A 22,579-nucleotide genomic window follows, 5' to 3' on the forward strand; every position below is an offset into this window, starting at 1 on the left:
TGACAATATATGCCATGCAAACATTAATCAAAGAAAGCTGATATAGTTTTATTGAAATTAGACAAGTCTTCACAAAGCATTTTTAAAGATAAAAGAGGGCATTTAAAGACAATAAAAGGTCAAGTGAATAGGTTAATAATCCTAAATGTGCATCATCTAATAACACACTCCAAAATTAACCAAAAGAAATAGACACATCCACAATGATGTTTAGAAACTCATGAAGTCTCTCAGTAACTGACAAACAAGCAAACCATGAACAGCAACAGATTTGAACTAGACAACCAACAACTATGACTTCACTGACATACAGAGCAGTGCACTTAACAACTGAAAAATACAAATTATTTTTAAATACACAAAGAAAATTTGCTACAAGTTGTCTAATGATGAACCATAAAGCAAGTCTCAACACATTACAAAGACTGTAATTTTTATTTTATTTTATTTTATTTTTTGAGACAAAGTCTCGCTCTGTTGCCAGGCTGGAGTGCAGTGGCATGATCTCCGCTCACTGCAACCTCCGCCTTCTGGGTTCAAGTGATTCTCCTGTGCCTCAGCCTCCCGAGTAGCTGGGATTACAGGTGCACGCCACCATGCCCAGCTAATTTTTGTACTTTTAGTAGAGACAGGGTTTCACTATGTTGGTCAGAATGGTCTCAATCTCTTGACCTCGTGATCTGCCTGCCTCAGTCTCCCAAAGTGCTGGGATTACAGGCGTGAGCCACCGCACCTGGCCCGTTTTTTTAAATTATAAGTAAATGGCCTCATGATATTCAGATACAAATCAATTACAAAAAGATAACTGCAAAAAACAGGTCAGGCATGGTGACTCATGCCTGTAACCCTGGCACTTTGGGAGGCTGAGGTGGACCACTTGAGCTCAGGAGTTCAAGACCAGCCCGGGTAACACAGCAAGACCTGGTCTCTATTTAAAATGATAATAATTATAATAAGTTAACTAGAAAAAATCTCTAACTTTGGAAATTAAGCAACATAGTTCTAAATTAAACATGGATTTAGAGTAGAAATGACAATGGAAATTAGAAAATATTTGGGCCTGGGTACGGTGGCTCACACCTATAATCCCAACACTAAGGGAGACCGAGCCAGATCTAGTAGATGGAATTACAGGCACTCACCATCTCACCCAGCTAACTTTTGTATTTTCAGTAGAAATGGGGTTTTGCCATGTTGTCCAGGCTGGTCTCGAACTCCTGAGCTCAAAGTGATCCGCCCGACTTAGCCTCCCTTAGTGCTGGGATTACAGGCATGAGCCACCACACCCGGCCTCCAGGTTTTAACCATTAAAACTTCTCATAAGATAATTAATTTGGCTCTCCTTTCTTTTCATATTAGCACTGTTTGGCTTTGATTAATGTACTAATAATCTGCATGATATCATTTAAGGAATATCTCCTTGAGTTTTTATATTAATAAACACCCTGAGAAGGCCACAGCATCACTTAGACAGGATTCCACAGAGGGTGCTTAATCTGAGTTTAACTGCGAGGAAACACAAAACAGAATGTGAAACATTCTGTATAATAACTGATCTTCATTCTTCAAAATGTCAATGGAATGAAAGATAAACACTAAACTACTACTCCAGATTAAAAGACACTAAAAAAGCATGCCACCTAAATGTGACATGTGATCATACCCAGTACTAGAGAAAATAAGGCTACAAAGGACATTACTGGGATGATAGACAACATTGAAATATAAATTTGGCCGGGCGCGGTGGCTCAAGCCTGTAATCCCAGCACTTTGGGAGGCCGAGACGGGCGGATCATGAGGTCAGAAGATCGAGACCATCCTGGTTAACACGGTGAAACCCCGTCTCTACTAAAAAATACAAAAAACTAGCCGGCCGAGGTGGCGGACGCCTGTAGTCCCAGCTACTCGGGAGGTGGAGGCAGGAGAATGGCGTGAACCCGGGAGGCGGAGCTTGCAGTGAGCTGAGATCCGGCCACTGCACTCCAGCCTGGGTGACAGCGCGAGACTCCGTCTCAAAAAAAAAAAAAAAAAAAAAAAGAAATATAAATTTAAAGTAGATACAAAGCATTGTATTAAATTTCCTGAATTTGATAACTGCACTAAGGTTACATAAGAAAATACCTATTTCTTAGAAAATACACACTGAAGAATTAAGAAGAGGAATGAAGTAATCAACCTAGTCTGAAATGACTCAGAAAAATAAGAAGATGTAAAAAGAATAATAAATGTAGCAAAATATGGGAAAAACACAGGTGAATGTGAGTAAAAGATACACAGGAGGAATATAGGGCCATACCTAACTTTTGGGAAGAAAAAGAAATACCATTTATAAATGTTGATAGAGCAACCAGGATTAATTCTATCATGCATTAGCTATAAAGTCACAAATTTTCTCCAGCTTTTTTTTTTTTTGAGACAGAGTCTCACTCCATTGCCCAGGATGGAGTACTGGGGCTCGATCTCAGCTCACTGTAACCTCCACCTCCCAGGTTCAAGTGATTCTCCTGCCTCAGCCTCCCTAGCAGATGGGATTACAGGCACTCACCATCTCACCCGGCTAATTTTTGTATTTTTAGTAGAAATGGGGTTTCGCCATGTTGTCCAGGCTGGTCTCGAACTCCTGAGCTCAAAGTGATCCGCCCGACTTAGCCTCCCTTAGTGCTGGGATTACAGGCATGAGCCACCACACCCGGCCTCCAGGTTTTAATCATTAAAACTTCTCATAAGATAATTAATTTGGCTCTCCTTTCTTTTCATATTAGTACTGTTTGGCTTTAATGTACTAATAATCTGCATGATATCATTTAAGAAATATCTCCTTAAGTTTTTATATTAATATAGCTAATATTAGAAGCTAAGCTTATAAGTAAGCTTAGCGTATAAGGAAATTAGGTAGCAACGGATAACAAACCTGGTACAGAGGAACTTCCAGCCATCACAGACAAACCACTCCAGTCCTCTTTTCCTTTGCATTATCCTGGCCCGTGGTAAGGTATGGTAATCACTTTCCTCATTCTCAAAGCCTTCTTCAGACATCATTAGTGGCATTTCATCCAAATGTGCAGACTCATCCTCCAGCTGGTACCTAGTTAGAGTAAAAACAGATTGCTGAGACAGGCCAAGCAGGCTTCTTTACAGTGTGTTTCATATAGGGACAGTATTTCCTCAAATTAGGCTGTCTTCAGCTGAGGTAACGCATTATAAATAAGACTGCAGAGGCTGCTTTCTTTTGCAAAGGAATGTTGGCTAAGGTAAAAAAGCTGCCCAGCGAGGCCTGTGCTAGCTGTTAACTGTGCTGTGAGCGTACTCCTGGAGGCATCTGTGGTGAGGATGGCCAGGCTGACAGCACAACTGATGCTGCTCAACAGCTCCTCACTGCACTTGATCCAGTCAGAAAACACCACTCTTCTGAAACATGACTATAGCAAAGAATGTTCACTCCAAGCAACATCTAAACACTCTATGTTACACAACTTTACATCATCAGCCAACATTCTAGAAGTGACTTTCAACAATATGTAGCTATCTGTATCTGAAAAGTATCAACATCATCCTTTGGTTTGCTGACAGACTTGATAATCTTTGGGGAATGATGCTATGTCCCATTTATTCTGTTATTCTCTTCACTAAAACGTGCTATTCAATGAAAAACTCTCAACAACCAGCATACCTTTTAAAGCTCAACAATCTTCTTGATTCCAAGAAACAGGCGGCCTATCATCAAAACTGTTCCTTTTATCCCTCCTCAATCACAAACATAATTTATCTTTAAAAAATAAAAACTTACCTTTTTGAGAACAATTTGTCAGAAACGATAATGGTGATTCAACAAGTGCTATCTTACTGAATTCTGCATCAAGTATTTGTGGAGGCATTGTCACAATGTGAAAAATACGAGAGCAGACTTGTGGGTTCCTCTCTGGGATAAAGGCAGTCACTTATATTGAAATCTTTTTTCACATTCTCTAAATTCCACATAGAAGACAGCTAAAACTAACCAAAACCCACCACTAAAACATAAATAAGGGACAGAGATAGTACCATCCTTAATTGACACATAAGGAGAAAAGTAAGTATTCCAAACCAACAAAGCCAGGTCCAGAGTCCAGTCTGGATCACAGCCAGGCAGCTCAGGGGCAAAACAGGACTGGGGGCCCTAGCAATGGCAGACCATGGATAAAAATTATACCCAGACAGAATCTACCCTGAAAGCAACAGGTCTGTGATCACAGCACTGGTTACTGGGGGACCTACAGGAGGGTGCACAGAGCTTGGTTAGTAAGGCATCAATGTCGGGGGCAGAAGTCCACATGGGAAGAAGGATGCACCTCTTGGAAGGCTTGTTGGTGAGGGGAAGAAAAGGAGCAATAAGTGGAAATTAAGAGTTCTTCAGAAACGAAAAATAGGAATCAAACACATAAGCAGGCAATTCTAGTACATTCTGGTAAAGTGCAATTTAGAGATAGGTCACTATTGTGGAAGACTTTTCTTTTTTCAAGAGAATACAGTGAGTCTCAGGAACCCAGTCATGCAGTCCTCACTGCCTAGAAAACTCAAAGAGAAACAGCACATTGTAAGTACCCAGAGGCCAAAAGGCACGGATGATGTGAAGGTAAGCGCATGCAGTGGCCGAGTATACATGTCATGTACGATGGAATCGTATTTCTGACCACGACCTGGCGTATTTCATTCCTAGTAATTCTTCCTCTTTTCAGACCTCCAACTGATGGGCCTGACGTGCACAGTTTCCAGACAAGGGCAGCTTAGCTCCAGGCACCTAAAATAGGCTCTGAAGTCCAGTGCAGAGTTCCTGCCAAAGTGAAGACTCTATTTGCACTGCACGCAATATGCAGAGTGCAGACTCCAGAAGAAACCCACCCTTTCTAGCCACAGCCCCAGCAAAGGGGGCTCTTGCAAAGCAGAATGTTTTTTCTGTTTTCCGTTTTGTCTCTCCTAGCCCTCCCAGGGCTACCCTGTAGTCACCTCTATGAGAGCAAGGGAAACAGGAAGACGGGCTCCTGGAGTCCAAACAGGATGTGGACGTCCCTGGTAGTTCTCTCTTTTCTCACACAACTTCTCCCTGAGAACTACCCCAGTCAGGTAGACTTTCACAACAACACGAAGGGTTAAAACTCTGAGAGAAAACCCTGACTTTCAGAAAGTATAAAGCTGAGAAAAAACAACCCTGGAAACTGCAGACGTGGGATAAACCAGAGAGCGGAGAAAGCTGGACAAGGGATGCCCTAATTCTGTATATGAATCAACAGAAGTCCCAGGCTCACCCCCAAGCTGCAAAAATGTGCCCAAACCCAAATAAGCACAGGACAGGCTCTGGGAACTACTCAAGTCCTACACAACAGGCCCTGACAAGCACTAGTGGGCAGCTGATGGCCTGGTCAAGGCTTTGCAACTGAACTGACATGGCAACCACCACCCACTGGTGGTGAAACAGAACTAGGGGTCGAAACCTACCCAGGTCAATGCACTGCTAAAACAAAACATTCTTCAAAGGATTATGAGACCCAGAGTCCCTCAACACAATATTCAAAATGTCCAGGATACAAGCCAAACTTACTCAACATACAAAGTAATAGGGAAACATGGCCAATAGTCAAGAAAAAGAACAACCAACAAACGCTACTTGCAGTATGAAAAACATATTGGAGTTTTAAAGCAGCCATTATATCCATGTTCCATGAGATAAAGCTGAACAGTCTCGAAGTGAATAGAAAAACAGAAGTTCTTTTTTTTTTTTTTTAATACTCTACAAGTATCCTAGGGTAGACAGAAATTCTAAGCAGATGGGGGAGGTGGTGTGTGCACACGCACCCACGTATACACACTATTTATCTATATTTCTTTATATATGAAAAGGTCTAACATGTATGCACGTCATTAGAATACCAGAAAAACTGAGGCAGAAAAATATGTGAAGAAAAAATGGATAAACACTTCCCAAATCTGTTGAAAGAAATCTACTAAATAAAAAAGACAGCAAACTAAAAACAGCGTGCAGTCAAAGATACCTACATAAAGATACATCATAATCAAACTACTAGAAGCAAAGATGAAGGAAAAAATCTTGAAAGCAGCCAGAGAAACACAACTCATTACATATAGAGGAACATCAATTCAAATGCCTGTAAATTTCTCATGGAGAAAAATGGAGGCCAAAGCACAGTGGAACTTGATGTTTGAAGTGCTAAAAGAAAAGAACTGTGAACCCAGAAATCTATATCCAGCAACAATGTCCTTCAGGAACGAAGGGAAAACAAAGATATTCTCAGATGAAAGAAAACTAAGAAAATTTGCTGTCAACAGATCTGCCCTGAAAGAATGCTAAAGAAAGACTCACGATGGAGAAAATGATACCAGAAGGAAACACGGAACTTCTAGAATGAAGGAAGAGCAACAGAAAGTTCTTGAAAATATGTATGACTATTAAAAATAAAACGTATTAAATTGTCAGGTTAAGTTTTTAACATAAACAGATGCAAATATATATAAGAAGCCTAACAGGGAAGAGTAGGTGACTCTATAGTTTATACGAGGTGGTAAAATACTAACCTTAAGTAGAAGTGAAAAGTTAGCCGTATTATCATAAGCCCTAGAGTCGGATTTCCCAGCAGAGGCACATTAATATTTTGGGCCACAGAACTCTATTGGGGTGAAGCTGTCCTATGCACATATTTATTCCACAGTATCCCCAGCCTCTATGTACTAGATGCTAGTAGCAGCCCCACACTCACCCCTTGTTGTGGCAATCAAAGATGTTTCCAGACATTGCCAAACATCCCCTGGAGTACAAAAATCACTATCTAAAGGAAGTACTTTAAATATAATGGTATTTAATATTAAAAGATTAAAAGTAAAAAAAATGGAAAAATAAGGTTAATCACTGCATAATGACATACCAGTCAACAATGGATTGCATATAAAACAGTGGTCTCACTAAGGAAGCTAAAAATTCCTAACACCTAGTGACATCACAGCCATAATAACGTTCATAGTACAATGCATTACTCACATCTTTGTGGTGATGCTGGTGTAAACCAAATCTATTGGGTTACCAGTCATTCATATAAAAGTCTAGCATATACACCTAGTACAGTATCTAATACCTGACAATCATAACTAATGACTATACTATTGGTTTATGTATTTACTATACTATACTATTATTATTTTAGATCGTACCTTTTCTATTTATTTTCTTTAAAAGCTAACTGTAAAACAGCCTCAGGCAGGTCCTTCAGGAGGTATTCCAGCAGAAGACATTGTTATCACAGGAGATGACAGCTCCGTGTGTTATTGCCTTCCAGTGTGACAAAATGTGGAGGTGGAAGATAGTGATTAGATGATCCTGACCCTATGTAGGCCTACGCTAATATGTGTGTTTTTGTCTTAGTTTTTAACATTAAAAAAAAAGTTTAAGTAAAAATAAATTTTAAAAAAAGCATATAGAACAAGAATATTAAAAAAGAAAATATTTTTGTGCAACAATACAATCTCTTCATGTTTTAAACTAAGTGTTATTACAAAAAAGTCAATAAGTTTTTAAAAATTAAAAAAAGTATAAAGTAAAAAAGTTGAAGTAAGCTAAAGATTAATTTGCATGCTAAGTGTCCTGTACAGGTGTATGATTGTTTATGTTTTATACTGCATTTTACTATGTTCAGTATGCTTAGATACACAGATACACGATTGTGTCACATCTGCCTGCCGTATTCAGGACAGTAACATGCTGCACAGGTTTGTAGCCTAGGAGCAACAGGCTCTACCATTACAGGCTAGATGTGCAGTAGGCTCTATCATCTTGGTCTGTGTGAGTACACTCTAGAATGGCTGCACAACAATGAAATTGCCAAACATATTTCTGGAGTACAAAACTCAGTATCTAGGGGAAGTATTTTAAGTATTAATGGTATTTAACATTTCTCAGAACATCACATCCCCATCCTTCAACAACACATGACTGTATATAATGGAAACACTAGTCAAAAGAAAGCTAAGTAGCTATATTAATATAAGACAAACACATCAAAAAAAAGAACTGCCTAGCATAAAGAGGAACATAATGAAATAATAAAAGGATCAAATCACCACTAAGATCTAAAAGTCCTAAATATGTATGCACCTACCACCAGAGTTTCAAAACACATAAAGCAAAACTGATACAAGCAGAAGGAAAAATAGACAAATCCACAATAGTAACTGAAGACTTCAAAACTCTCAGCCCACTGTTACCACTGTTACTCGACATAGTACTGGAAGTCCTAGCTAGAGCTATCAGACAAGAGAAACATATATGGGGGAATCCAAATTGGAAAGGAAATAATCAAATTATCTTTGCTGATGATACGAACTTATATTTGCAAAAACCTAAAGACTCCACAAGAAAACTATTAGAACTGATCAATTCACTAGTTGCAGGATACAAAATCAACATACAAAAATCAGTAGCATTTCTATATGCCAACAGTAAACACTGTGAAAAAGAACTCAATTTGTAGTCTTTTATCCCTCACCCCCTTCCCAACCTTTCCCCCTGCATCCCCAAAGTCCATTGCATCATTCTTATGCCTTCACAGAGGACTTTTAAATATGCAAAATCAAACAAGAAGAGACCATGTCTTGCTTATCAAATGTAAAAAAGAATTCTTAACATTCAATATGGCCAAAAGTCTTGGATAAACAGGTACTCTTAATCGCTGGTAAAAGTGGAGAACAATTTTTGAAGATGCATTGAAAGCTTTTTATTTCTGTAATGTAAATAAACTTTAACCAGGGTTTCTCATTATCCCATGGAAATTTAAAATGTGTTCAGTATTTCTCTACAAAGGTAACCATCACTGTACCGTGATGTTGAAAAAGACCCAAGGAAACACAGCAAAAAGCACAGTATCCATGAATAAATAATTGGTGAAATATACGACGGAATAGAATATTGTCACTAAAAATAATCACGGAGAAGAACTTTGTTGAAAGTAAATGTGTTAGGAGAAATGGTAGTCACTTCTTTTCACCCCTCTTTTAAACACCCTACTCTACCAATCCAAATGCTACTTGCTGTAGTGTCTCCAGATAATCTTTATACACAACTCCAACCACTATTGACAGCATCACAGAACATCCTTACAACATACAAGTTTCATTATAATTTAGGCAAAAAAAATTACACAATCTGTGAAGTAACAGACCTAAAACATTAATATTTTTCCCTTAAAACGTCATTTTTTTCTTCTCTGTATGAGACTGCTTCTTTTAAAACAGTCAACTAGAAAATGAATATTTATACAAAATGCGAATAAAATTCAAAACACCACATAAATATACTGTAATATAATACACAAAATGAGACTTTTGGTCTTTTTCATTATTTCAACAGTTATGTCTTATTTTGGTAAAAGTCACAATCTTATCAAGTTTAATGCAGGAAACTCAGCACAAGGAGTTCTGAAAGATAAGGAACACAAGCAACATCATGTTTTGTAACCTCAACTCCAGAAATGGAGCCTTTGAACTGGCAAGCAATTTATTCCATTTCCAAGACAATTTTCCTATTGTATTGAAAATTTTACCACAGTATTTAAAAACAGTAAGATGATGAATAATGGATTTTTTCAGAGACAGGAAAAGTGCAGAATCTTAAGTGTCTTTGTTGCCTGGTGTCATACACACTTAATTGGTTTGTCACTCAAGAAAAATCAACGTTTCCAGCAATTAAGTATAATTCTGGGAACATACTTTTAAAATGAGTAAAAACAATTATGAACAAAGACGACAGAATGGATGATACCAAACCCAAGAGCACTGCCATGGTAAGAAACAAGGACAGCTATCTGAACTGCAGCCAAAGGTTTCAAAAAAAAAAAAATTAGGAACTCTCAACTCGCAAGTACTGGAAGGCACATAATTTACATGTATCTAAGTAAAAGTAAATCAACACAATAACTAGCTTTAAAACTTACATTTTTTCTTAAATATCTAATAGCCTTATTGTTTCCATTTCGATGAGAAACACTTCTTAGAAGCCAATCGATATTAAAGAAATATATTTAAAACATGTCTAATGCTCAAAGCTTCTTTAAAAATAAACACTCTCCCTTTGCCTGCATGTTAGTAAAGTAGAAAAACAAAGCAAAAAACTAAGTGTTATAAAGAAATGTGCATATTTCCTTCATCAAATACAACTACAAGGTTGAACCGTCATTGATAAGTCATTAGTAAGCAGCAAGCTGCATAAACTAATGAGAAATTGGGACTCTCCCTTCTATAGCAGCAAAGGAGACAAATGGTGCTATGGTTGAAATGTTTTTGTCCCCTCCAAATTCATGTGTTGGAAGCTTAATCCTCAAAGCAACAGTCTTAGGAGATAGTGCCTAATGGGAAGCATTTAGGCCACAATATTTCCACCCTCATGACGCATTAATGCCATCATAAAGAGGGCATATTGCATGGGTTCGCTCTATCCTGCTCTTCTGCCATGTGAGGAAACCACGTTCTTCCTCTCTTGCCCTCCCATCCTCTCCCATGTGAGGACACAGCAAGAAGGTCTCACCAGATGTCAATACCTTGATCTTGGACTTCCAGCCTCGAGAAGTGTGAGAAATAAATTTCTGTTCTTTATAAATTATCTAGTCTCAGATATTCTGTTACAGCACCACAAAATAGACTAAGACACAGGGTAAGATGTTAAAATAAATAAATAAGCCAGCAGATAAATGAATAAAATTAAAGGGATGGCTGCCTGAAAAATACGCCTTGACTTTAGTAGCAAAACGCAGCAAAAGGAACATGGAAATCATTTCCCCCATGGGAATTATATATACAGTAACCTTGGAGTTAATGATTTCTAAAATGTTCTACAAGAAAACTGAACACCAATTTCTTGAAATAAGAAATAATACCGGCCGGGCGCGGTGGCTCAAGCCTGTAATCCTAGCACTTTGGGAGGCCGAGACGGGCGGATCACGAGGTCAGGAGATCAAGACCATCCTGGCTAACACAGTGAAACCCCGTCTCTACTAAAAATACAAAAAAAAAATTAGCCGGGCGAGGTGGCGGGCACCTGTAGTCCCAGCTACACGGGAGGCTGAGGCAGGAGAATGGCGTAAACCCGGGAGGCGGAGCTTGCAGTGAGCTGAGATCCGGCCACTGCACTCCAGCCCGGGCGACAGAGCGAGACTCCGTCTCAACAAAAAAAAAAAAAAAAAAAAAAAAAAAAAAAGAAATAATACTGTTATACATAAATTGAGAAAAACTTCTGAATTAGAGTTAATGGTACAATATCCAATGTTATGTAAATACAAACCCAGAAATTTGAAGCTATATAGCCAATTAGCTCAGGATAAATACTTCAGTTACCTAAAATTGTGATGTTCCCTATTATCAACTCTGTCTTCATGCTAATACTATTAGGAGTAAAAAATAAATAAATAAATAAGTAAAACATTTCTATTCTGGCAAGTGTAAATAATTTTTTAAACTTGAAATTATTTTATTTTATACTTTTTTTTTTTTTTTTTTTTTTTTTGGAAATAGAGCCTTGCTCTGTCTCCCAGGCTGGAGTGCAGAGGTGCAATCTCAGCACACTGTAACCTCAGACTCCTAGGTTCAAGAGATTCTTCTGCCTTGGCTTCCCAAGTAGCTGGGATTACAGGTGCTCGCCATCACATCCAGCTAATTTTTACATTTTTAGTAGAGACAGGGTTTCACCACCTTGGCCAGGCTGGTCTCAAACTCCTGACCTCAGGTGATCTGCCCACCTCGGACTCCCAAAGTGCTGAGATTACAGGTGTTAGCCACCGCACCCGGCCTACATATGCCTTTTAAAGGAAACTCTTATAGAACCGCCAAGAAAATGTCTCTGATTTCAACGAATCCTGGGACTGGACAACCAGATAAATACTGTCTTAAGAATTAGTACTATGTCTTTAAAAAAAAAAAAAAAAAAAGGCATTTCAATTGTGAACCATCACAGCAAAAGAAGTTTCATTTTTACAACTAGTAAAATATTAGACTATCATAATTATCAAAGTTTTATGATTCATAGAAAATTGTGTATAGACTCTCAGAATTAGAAATCTAACATTTAAAAAAATTGTGTTGCTTCTATCAAGAAACACTAATATTTTACCAATAATCAGACAATAGACATCTGTTCTTAACACTAGTATCTTTCAATGCTAAAACTTAACTATTAGAAGATTGCAAATGCCTCTGGGCAGGGCCAACAGTCACACTGCTGGCAAAAGCAAAGAAAAACTAATAACGGACGTGGATAAACAAAACAATGCTTAATGTCATTCATTCTTCATTTAACTGCAAAGATAATTTGAATGACACCACCATCACTTAAAACACAAAAATGGGAAACACCAATTTAACAAATACCTTATTTTCACCCAGATGTTAACAATGTGAAGGAGAAATCAATGTCTCACATGACTTTGTAGAAAACAGACTTAACAAGTAATTGCATTCCCAGTGAACTATGAGTTACTATGTGTGATACACATCATTTTGTTTACTTAATGACATATGAAAACAGTAACATCCTCATCCTTGATGATAATAAAGGCAATGTGCTATTGAATGTTTTAATCTTCCTTAACCATATGATATGGTTTGGATGTGTGTCCCCTGCAAATTTCATGTTGAAATGTGATCCCCAATGTCAGAGGTGGGGCCTAGTGGGAGATACTGAATCATGGGGTAGGGGTGGTCCCCTCATGAATCCCCATGGTGATTGATAAGTGAGTTCTCACTCAGTTCACGTGAGATCTGGTCGTTTATAAGAGTCTGGGACCTCCCATTCTCTCTTGCTCCCTTTTGTCATGTGACATTCTGGCTTCCCAATACCTTCCACCATGATTGTATACTTCCTGAGGCCTCCCCAGAAGCAGATGCCAGCACCATGCTTCCTGAAAAGCTTACTGAAGCATGAGCCAATTAAATCTCTTTTTTTTTTTTTTGTAAATTACCCGGCCTCAAGTATTATATTTCTTTATAGCAATGCAAAAACGGACTAACATCATACTCAAATCACATCTAATTCTTCCCTTAGAAATTTTTATAAAATATAAGCCCAATCATGAAATTTTTTATACGTTTTAACAACTAACCAACATTATCTTTTAAATATACTGTGTTCTAAAGTAGTATGATTATAATAAAAATAATTCCACTTCAAGGAAAACCTGAGAACTTCTAAAATACAATAACTACAGTTCTTTATACATAAGAGCAAAATGTCATTTTCATATGGTCAAGGAAGGAAACTTTCAAAGCTTACAAAGCGAAGTAAAGCTCATATGAAAGCTGTTTTTCTAATAACTATTTCGTTTTCAACTGCCAATGTGGATATCTAGGCTACATAATGTAAAATTCTGCTTCTGGTAAATTAAGACAATACACTAACTTACATTTCTTTTTTTTTTTTTTTTTTTTTTTTTTTTTTTTTTACTTTTATTCTATTCTATAGCACACACTTCCCAAAATTTAAATTGGGAAGTGAATAAAGTTTATAGCAAAATTGTTATGTTCTAATATTTCTATTTTGGGAAATGTGTACCATTGTGAAATTAGTGACTTGTTACAAATAGTTAAAATGGTAAATTTTAAGTTACCTATATTTTACCACAATGAAAACACTCTACAGACAGGAGGCTGGGGGATCAGTGGAATGGAAAATGACAGGATGAGGGTGGTAGCTCCAGGGCACGAGGTTTTTTTTTGGACATGATGAACATGTTCAAACGTTGACTTTGGTGATGGTTACGTTTATCTATGAATATTCTAAAAAACACTGGGCTGGGTGCAGTGCTCATGCCTGTAATCCCAGCACTTTGGGAGGCCGAGGTGGGTGGATCATGAAGTCCAGAGATCGAGATCATCCTGGCCAACACGGTGAAACCCTGCCTCTACTAAAACAAAAAAAAAACTAGCCAGGCATGGTGGCACGAGCCTGTAGTCCCAGCTTACTCAGGAGGCTAAGGTAGGGGAATCGCTTGAACCTGGGAGGCAAAGGTTGCAGTGAGCCAAGATCGCGCCACTGCACTCCAGCCTAGCAACAAAGCAAGACTCCCTCTCAAAAAAAACAAAAATGCTTGAATAGGAATAGCTCTGGTCTGCAGCTCCCAGTGAGATCAAGGCAGAAGGCGAGTGATTTCTGCATTTCCAACTCAGGTACCCAGCTCATCTCACTGGGACTGGGGAGACAGTGGGTGCAGCCCACGGAGGGCAAGCTGAAGCAAAGAGGGGTGTTGCTTCACCCGGGAAGCGCGAGGGGTCAGGCAAACTCCCACCCCTAGCCAAGGGAAGCCCTGAAGGACTGTGCTGCGAGAAACGGTGCATTTTGGTCCAAATACTACGCTCTTCCCACGGTCTTTGTAACCCTCAGACCAGGAGATTCCTTTGGGTGCCTACACCACCAGGGCCCTGAGTTTCAAGCACAAAGCTGGACAGCCATTTTGGCAGACACTGAGCTAGCTGCAGGAGTCTTTTTTCATACCCCACGGCACCTGGAATCCCAACAAGACAGAACCGTTCACTCTCCTGGAAAGGCTGAAGCCAGGGAGCCAAGGGGTCTACCTCAGTGGATCCCACCCCCACGGAGCCCAGCAAGCTAAGATTCACTGGCTTGAAATGCTCACTGCCAGCACAGCAGTCTGAAGTCAACCTGGGATGCCCGAGCTTGGTGGGGCAAGGGGCGCCTGCCATTACTGAGGCTTGAGTAGGTGATGTAAACAAAGCCGCCACCAGAGCTTAGCAAAGCCACTGCAGCCAGACTGCCTCTCTAGATTCTTCCTCTCTGGGCAGACAATCTCTGAAAGAAAGGCAGCTGCCCCAGTCAGGGGCTTATAAATAAAACTCCCATCTTCCTGGGACAGAGCACTAAGGGGAAGGGCAGGCTGTGAGCACAGCCTCAGCAGACTTAAATGTTCCTGTCTGCCAACTCTGAAGAGAGCAGCGTATCTCCCAGCACAGCGCTTGAGCTCTGCTAAGGGACAGACTGCCTCCTCAAGTGGGTCCCTGACGGCCGTGTATCCTGACTGGGAGACACCTCCTAGCAGGGGTCAACAGACACCTCATACAGAAGAGCTCCAGGTGGCATCTGGCAGGTGCCCCTCTGGGACAAGGCTTCCAAGGGAAGGAACAGGCAGCAATCTTTGCTGTTCTGCAACCTCCGCTGGTGAAACCCAGGTTAACAGGATCTGGAATGGATCTCCAGCAAACTCCAGCAGACCTGCAGCAGAGGAGCCTGACTGTTAGAAGTAAAACTAACAAACAAAGAAATTGCATCAACATCAACAAAAAGCATCAACATCTACACAAACACTCAATCCGAAGGACACCAGCATCAAAGACCAAAGGTAGATAAATCCATGAAGATGAGGAAAAACCAGCACAAAAATGCTGGTAATTCCTAAAACCAGAATGCCTCTTCTCCTCCAAAGCATCACAACTCCTCACCAGCAAGGGGACAAAACTGGACGGAGAATGAGTTTGACCAACTGACGAAAGTAGGCTTCAGACGGTGGGTAATAACAAACTCCTCCGAGCTAAAGGAGCATGTTCTAACCCAATGCAAGGAAGCTAGGAACCTTGAAAAAAGGTTAGAGGAATTGCTAACTAGAATAACCAGTATAGAGAAGAACATAAATGACCTGACGGAGCTGAAAAACACAGCACGAGAACTTCATGAAGCATACGCAAGTATCAATAGCCAAATCAAGTGGAAGAAAGGATATCAGAGATTGATGATCAATTTAATGAAATAAAGCGTGAAGACAAGATTAGAGAAAAATGAATGAAAAGAATGAAAAGAAAGCCTCCAAGAAACATGGGACTATGTGAAAAGACCAGACCTACGTTTGACTGGTATACCTGAAAGTAATGGGGAGAATGGAACCAAGCTGGAAAACACTCTTCAGTATATTATCCAGGAGAACTTCCCCAACCTAGCAAGACAGGCCAAAATTCAAATTCAGGAAATACAGAGACCACCACAAAGATACTCCTTGAGAAGAGCAACCCCAAGACACAGAATCGTCAGATTCACCAAGGCTGAAATGAAGGAAAAAATGTTAAGGGCAGCCAGAAAGAAAGGTCGGGTTACCCACAAAGGGAAGCCCATCAGACTAACAGCAGATCTCTCTGCAGAAATCCTACAAGCCAGAAGAGAATGAGGTCCAATATTCAACATTCTTAAATAAAATAATTTTCAACCCAGAATTGTATATCCGGCCCAACTAAACTGAAGGAGACAGACACAAAAAACCCTTCAAACCCTTTTATTTGAAGGGTTTTTCGTGTCTGTATCTCCTTCACTTTAGTTTGGCTGGATATAATGAATATCCAGGAGCCGGTTTTTTTTTTTAAAAGATTAACAAAACAGACCACTAGCCAGAATAATAAGAAATAAAGAGAGAAGAATCAGACACAATAAAAAATGATAAAGAGGATATCACCACTGACCCCACAGAAATACAAACTGCAATGAGGGAATACTATAAACACCTCTACGCAAATAAACTAGAAAATCTAGAAGAAATGGATAAATTCCTGGACACATACACCCTCCCAAGACTAAACCAGGAAGAAGTCAAATCCCTGAACAGACTGATAACAAGTTCTGAAATTGAGGCAGTAATGGCCTACTAACCAAAAAAAGCCCACGACCAGACAGATTCACAGTCGAATTCTATCAGAAGTACAAAGAGGAGCTGGTACCATTCCTTCTGAAACTATTCCAAACAACAGAAAAAGAGGGACTCCTCCCTAACTCATTTTATGAGTCCATCATCATCCTGATACCAAAACCTGGCAGAGACACAACAAAAAAAGAAAATTTCAGGCCAATATCCCTGATAAACATCGATGTGAAAATCCTCAATAAAATACTGGCAAACCAAATCCAGCAGCACATCAAAAAGCTTATCCACCACGACCAAGTCAGCTTCATCACTGGGATGCAAGGCTGGTTCAACATCCACAAATCAATAAACGTAATCCATCACATAAACAGAACCAATGACAAAAACCACATGATTATCTCAATAGATGCAGAAAAGGCCTTCGATAAAATTCAACACCCCTTCATGCTAAAAACTCTCAATAAAGTAGGTATTAATGGAATGTATCTCAAAATAATAAGAGCTATTTATGACAAACCCACAGCCAATATCATACTGAATGGGCAAAAGCTGGAAGCATTCCCTCTGAAAACCGGCACAAGACAAGGATGCCCTCTCTCACCACTCCTATTCAACATAGTATTGGAAGTCCTGGCCAGGGCAATCAGGCAAGAGAAATAAATAAAGGGTATTCAAATAGGGAAAGAGGAAGTCAAACTGCCTGTTTGCAGATGATATGATTGTATACTTAGAAAACCCAAAATCTGCTTAAGCTGATAAGCAACTTCAGCAAAATCTCAGGATACAAAACCAATGTGCAAAAATCACAGGCATTCCTATACACCAATAATAGACAAAGAGAGAGCCAAATCATGAGTGAATTCCCATTCACAACTGCTACAAAGAGAATAAAATAACTAGGAATACAACTTATATGGGATGTGAAGGACTTCTTCAAGGAGAACTACAAACCACTGCTCAAGGAAATAAGAGAGGTCACAAACAAATGGAAAACATTCCATGCTCATGGATAGGAAGAATCAATATTGTGAAAATGGCCATACTGCCCAAAGTAATTTGTAGATTCAGTGCTATCCCCATCAAGCTACCACTGACTTTCTTCACAGAATTAGAAAAAAACTACTTTAAATTTCATATGGAACCAAAAAAGAGCCCACATAGCCAAGACAATCCTAAGCGAAAAGAACAAAGCTAGAGGCATCATGCTACCTGACTTCAAACTATACTACAAGGCTACAGTAACCAAAACAGCATGACACTGGTACCAAAACAGATATATAGACCAATGGAACAGAACAGAGGCCTCAGAAATAATGCCACGCATCTACAACCATCTGATCTTTGACAAACCTGACAAAAGCAAGCAATGGGGAAAGGATTCCCTATTTAACAAATGGTGTTGGGAAAACTGGCTAGCCATATGCAGAAAACAAACTGGACCCCTTCCTTATACCTTATACGAAAATTAACTCAAGGTGGATTAAAGACTTAAATGTAAGACCTAAAACTATAAAAACCCTAGAAGAAAACCTAGGCAATACCATTCAGGACATAGCCATGGGCACAGACTTCATGATTAAAACACCAAAAGCAACGGCAACGAAAGCCAAAATTGCCAAATGGGATCTAATCAAACCAAAGAGCTTCTGCAAAGAAACGATCATCAGAGTGAATAGGCAACCTACAGAATGGGAGAAAATTTTTGTCATCTATCCATCTGACAAAGGGCTAATATCCAGAATCTATGAGGAACTTAAATTTACAATTTAAAAAAAACAAACCAATCCCATCAAAAAGCAGACAAAGGATAGGAACAGACACTTTTCAAATGAAGACATTTATGCAGCCAACAAATATATGAAAAAAGCTCATCAAAGACATGCAAATCAAAACCACAAGGAGATACCATCTCATGCCAGTTAGAATGGCAATCGCTAAAAAGTCAGGAAACAACAGATGCTAGAGAGAATGTGGAGAAATGGGAATGCTTTTATACTGTTGGTGGGAGTCTAAATTAGTTCAACCATTGTAGAAGACAGTGTGGCAATTTTTCAAGGATCTAGAACTAGAAATACCATTTGACCCAGCCATCCCATTACTGGGTATATACCCAAAGGATTATAAACCATTCTACTATAAAGACACATGCACATGTATGTTTATTGCAGCACTATTCACAATAGCAAAGACTTGGAACCAACCCAAATGCCCATCAATGATACACTGGATAAAGAAAACGTGGCACAAACACACCATGGAATACTATGCAGCCACAAAAAAAGGATGAGTTCATGTCCTTTGCGGGGACAGGGATGAAGCTGGAAACTATTACTCTCAGCAAACTAACACAGGAACAGAAAACCAAACACCGCATGTTCTCACTCATAAATGGGAGCTGAACAATAAGAACACATGGACACAGGGAGGGGAACAACACACACCAGGGCCTGACAGGTGGTTAGGGGCTAGGTGAGGGATAGCATTAGGAGAAATACCTAATGTAGATGATGGGTTGACAGGTGCAGCAAACCACCATGACATGTGTATACCTATGTAACAAACCTGCACATTCTGCACATGTATCCCAGAACTTAAAACATTAAAAAAAAAAAACACTGAACTATACACTTTAAGTAGGGTAACTTGTATGTATATAAACTATATCAAAAAAGCTGTTAAAAATGAGTAAATGAAGCAATTTTAAAATAAAAAAGAGTAAATAAAAAGAAGAAAAAAGGAAAAATGTAAACTGCTCCTTCCTTCCAGTTCTAGACCAAGATGGAGTATATGTGCTACTCCTTATTCTTCCCACTAAACACAGATAAAAACCCTGGACATTAAACATCAAAAGGTGGGGAGAAGAGGGCAGACCAGTAAGGTCCCTGGACTCAGAGAACAAGACATCAGTGAGTTTCCAGTATTCCCTTTTGGTCTCATGCCCATGTTGTGTACTAGAGAGTTGGCAACCAGAAAAGTAATAGACACAGACCAAAAAAATCCCCAAGAAAAGTCTGGTCTTTCTAGCCAAAGGACTAGGAAAAGGGCAGCCTAGCGGAACAAAAAAAATTTGATAGGAATATCCCATCCAAAGATGACAGAAAAAGCACAGCCTCACCCACACTGAACAGCAAAGAGTAAGCGAAGCCTGGACTCCCACACTGCCCAGCTGTAGGAAGATACTCTCCCCACTGCCCAGATGGTGTCAGGGCAGACCAAGTGGGGAGTGGAGACATCCATCCAAGCCTGGCAGTCATTGTAGGGTACATGCACAAGGGTGCCGGACGCTCATCCCTGTTAAAGTTTCAAAAAATTAGTTTAAAGATCGAACTGGCTTTTATTAGCAAATCAGGCAGTATTTCATCTATGAAATAGAAAGATACTCAGATCAGCTGAGCAGCAGAAGTAAACTCTGCAGCCAGAAAAGGCTGCAGAAAGCAGATTCAAGGAACAAAATACAGATTGGGCATTTCAAAGTTACTTTCCTTACAGGGTAGAGAGGACTCTCTTATGCTGGCTCAGTTTGGCCCCCTTATGACTGGTTGCTGTGAATCTCTTGTTTTGGGGGAAACTGGCCTGTTTTTAATTTAGTTTGATTGTGGCACCTAGCACAAGTGACTCCATTCTAGTTTGTTCTAGTCTGCTTGGCCTGGTGCAGGAGCTTAGTCTGAAATAATGGCCTCTGGTACATTTTATTTAATACCCCCAACTGGCAGTAATAAAGCACTCCTACCCATCTCGATCAGTGTCAGAGGAGGCCTAGTGAAAAGTGGAAAATCTAACCACCTTCTAAAAGGTAACACCACCCATGCAATGTCAGTGGAGGCCACAGGCATGCAGTAACCAGGCACTCCTCCCCTTCCCAGCCAAGGTGGTGCTAGCAGAGACCACTGGGGAGCCAGTAGTCACATGGCACCTTCCCTTTCCGGATGTCAAAATGGGCTGTGAAGGGAACCTGGCTCTTCACCCCCTTCTGGCAGTAACCCCCACATTCCACTACCACTACCACCAGGCCCGATAACCAGAAGATTAAAATAAGATCCCAAATCTCATAACAAAATGTCTAGGCTATACTGGAAAATCACTCATTATCCCCAAAACCAGAAAAATTTCAACTCAAATGAGAAAAGAGAATCAACAGATGTCAACATCAAAACAACACAGACACTGAAATTATCTAACAAGCATTTTTAAACACACATCACAAAAATGTCTCAATGGACAATTATGAAGAGACTTGAAACAAATGAAAAAAATATAAAGTCTCAGAAGAGACACTGCTAGTATGAAGAAGAAACAACTGGAAATTCTGAAACTAAAAATCTTAATGGATGGGCTCAACAGTAAAATTTTAAAAAGGGGGAAAAAATCAGTGAACTTTAAGACAAAACAATAGAAACTGCCCAAGATGAACAGGAAATGGACTTAGAAAAAATGAGCAGAAACTCAGGACCCTACGGTACAACAAGAAAAGATTTCACAAGGTGTCACACCAGGGTAAAAGAAGAGATGGAGAGTAGAGCACAAAAAGCACTGCAAACTTCTCAGATCTGACAAAAGATCTGACAAGAATGGCTGCAAACTTCTCAGATCTGACAAAAGATACAAACTTAAAGAATCAGGATGCTAAGCAAACCCCAAACAGGGTAATCCTGAAGAAATTCATACCAAGACCCAGAATAGTCAAACGACTAAAAACTAAAGACTAAAAAAAATGTTGAAAGTAGTAAGAGAAAAATGACACCTATCTCAAAAGGAAAAACAACTCAAATGATATCAGATTTCTCATCAGAAAGCACAGAGACCAGAAAGAAGTGGCATAATAACATTTTTCAAGTGCTAAAAGAAAAGAACTGTCAACTCCAAATTCTGTATCTGATGAAATTATCCTTCAGGAATGAAGGAGAAATACAAGCATCTTCAGATGAAGGAAAACGAACAGAATTTGCTTCCAGTAGACCTACCCTAAAAGAATAGAGAATTACTGAAACAGAACAAAAATGAGAAATTGTGAACTATCAGGAAATAAGAAAACAGAAAGGGCAAAAAGGGTAGGTCAATACCATAGGCTTTCCTTTGCCTCTTGAATATTCTAGATTCTTAGAGAGATAAAGCAAAAATTATAACACTGTCTGATATAGAGTTCTAATTGTATATAAAGGAAATATTTATATACCTTTATGTATGTAAAATCTACATATACTTTTACATGAGTATTACCAACGGGAGGATAAAGGGATTTAAAGAGGCGAAGCTCTTACACTTCACCCAACAACTGTTAAAATACCAACAGTACACTGCAATGAGTTATGTATACATAATGTAATTCCTAGAGCTACCACTAAGTAATATCTATACAAAGAAATACGCTGAAGAACACTATAGATAAACTAGAATTCTAAAAAATGTTGAAGCATAACCCATAAGGCAGGAAAAAGAAAACAGAGAAACAAAAACAGAAAGCAAAAAATAAAATGGCATTATCAAACATTACGCTGAACATAAACCCTCTAAATACATCAATCAAAAGACAGACAATGGCAGTGGGTAAAAAAACAACCAACCATATGACAATTACCAGAAACTCACTTCAAATATAAGTTACCTGAGAGTGAAAGGATGGAAAATTATATACCATGCAAACATTAATTGAAGGAAAGCAGAGGTGGCTATATTAGTGTCAGATAAAGTAGATTTCAGAGCAGAAAAATTACCAGAGACACACAGGTGAACTACATAATGATAAAAGTGTCAATCCATCAAGAACACACAGGAATCTCAAACGTGTATGCACCAAACAATAGACCCTACAAAATATGTGAAACAAAAATTGATAAAACGCTAAAAAGAGGCAGGGTGCACTGGCTCATGCTTGTAATCCCAGCGCTTTGGAAGGCCAATAGAAGGCGATCACTGAGCCC

General features: G+C 39.2%; 1 protein-coding gene across 2 annotated transcripts in view; it reads right to left on the reverse strand.

The window, feature by feature from the left end:
- Window positions 1-22,579, reverse strand: part of ATP9B (ATPase phospholipid transporting 9B (putative)) — a 295,408-nt gene that overhangs the window by 267,898 nt on the left and 4,931 nt on the right. For both annotated transcript variants that reach the window (XM_050768237.1, XM_050768236.1), the window contains exon 2: window positions 2,912-3,085. In XM_050768237.1, coding sequence (XP_050624194.1) covers window positions 2,912-3,085 — 174 coding nt within the window. The remainder of the gene's footprint in view (window positions 1-2,911; window positions 3,086-22,579) is intronic.

The sequence above is a fragment of the Macaca thibetana genome, chromosome 18 (genome assembly GCF_024542745.1).
Source record: "Macaca thibetana thibetana isolate TM-01 chromosome 18, ASM2454274v1, whole genome shotgun sequence".
Lineage (NCBI taxonomy): Eukaryota > Metazoa > Chordata > Mammalia > Primates > Cercopithecidae > Macaca > Macaca thibetana.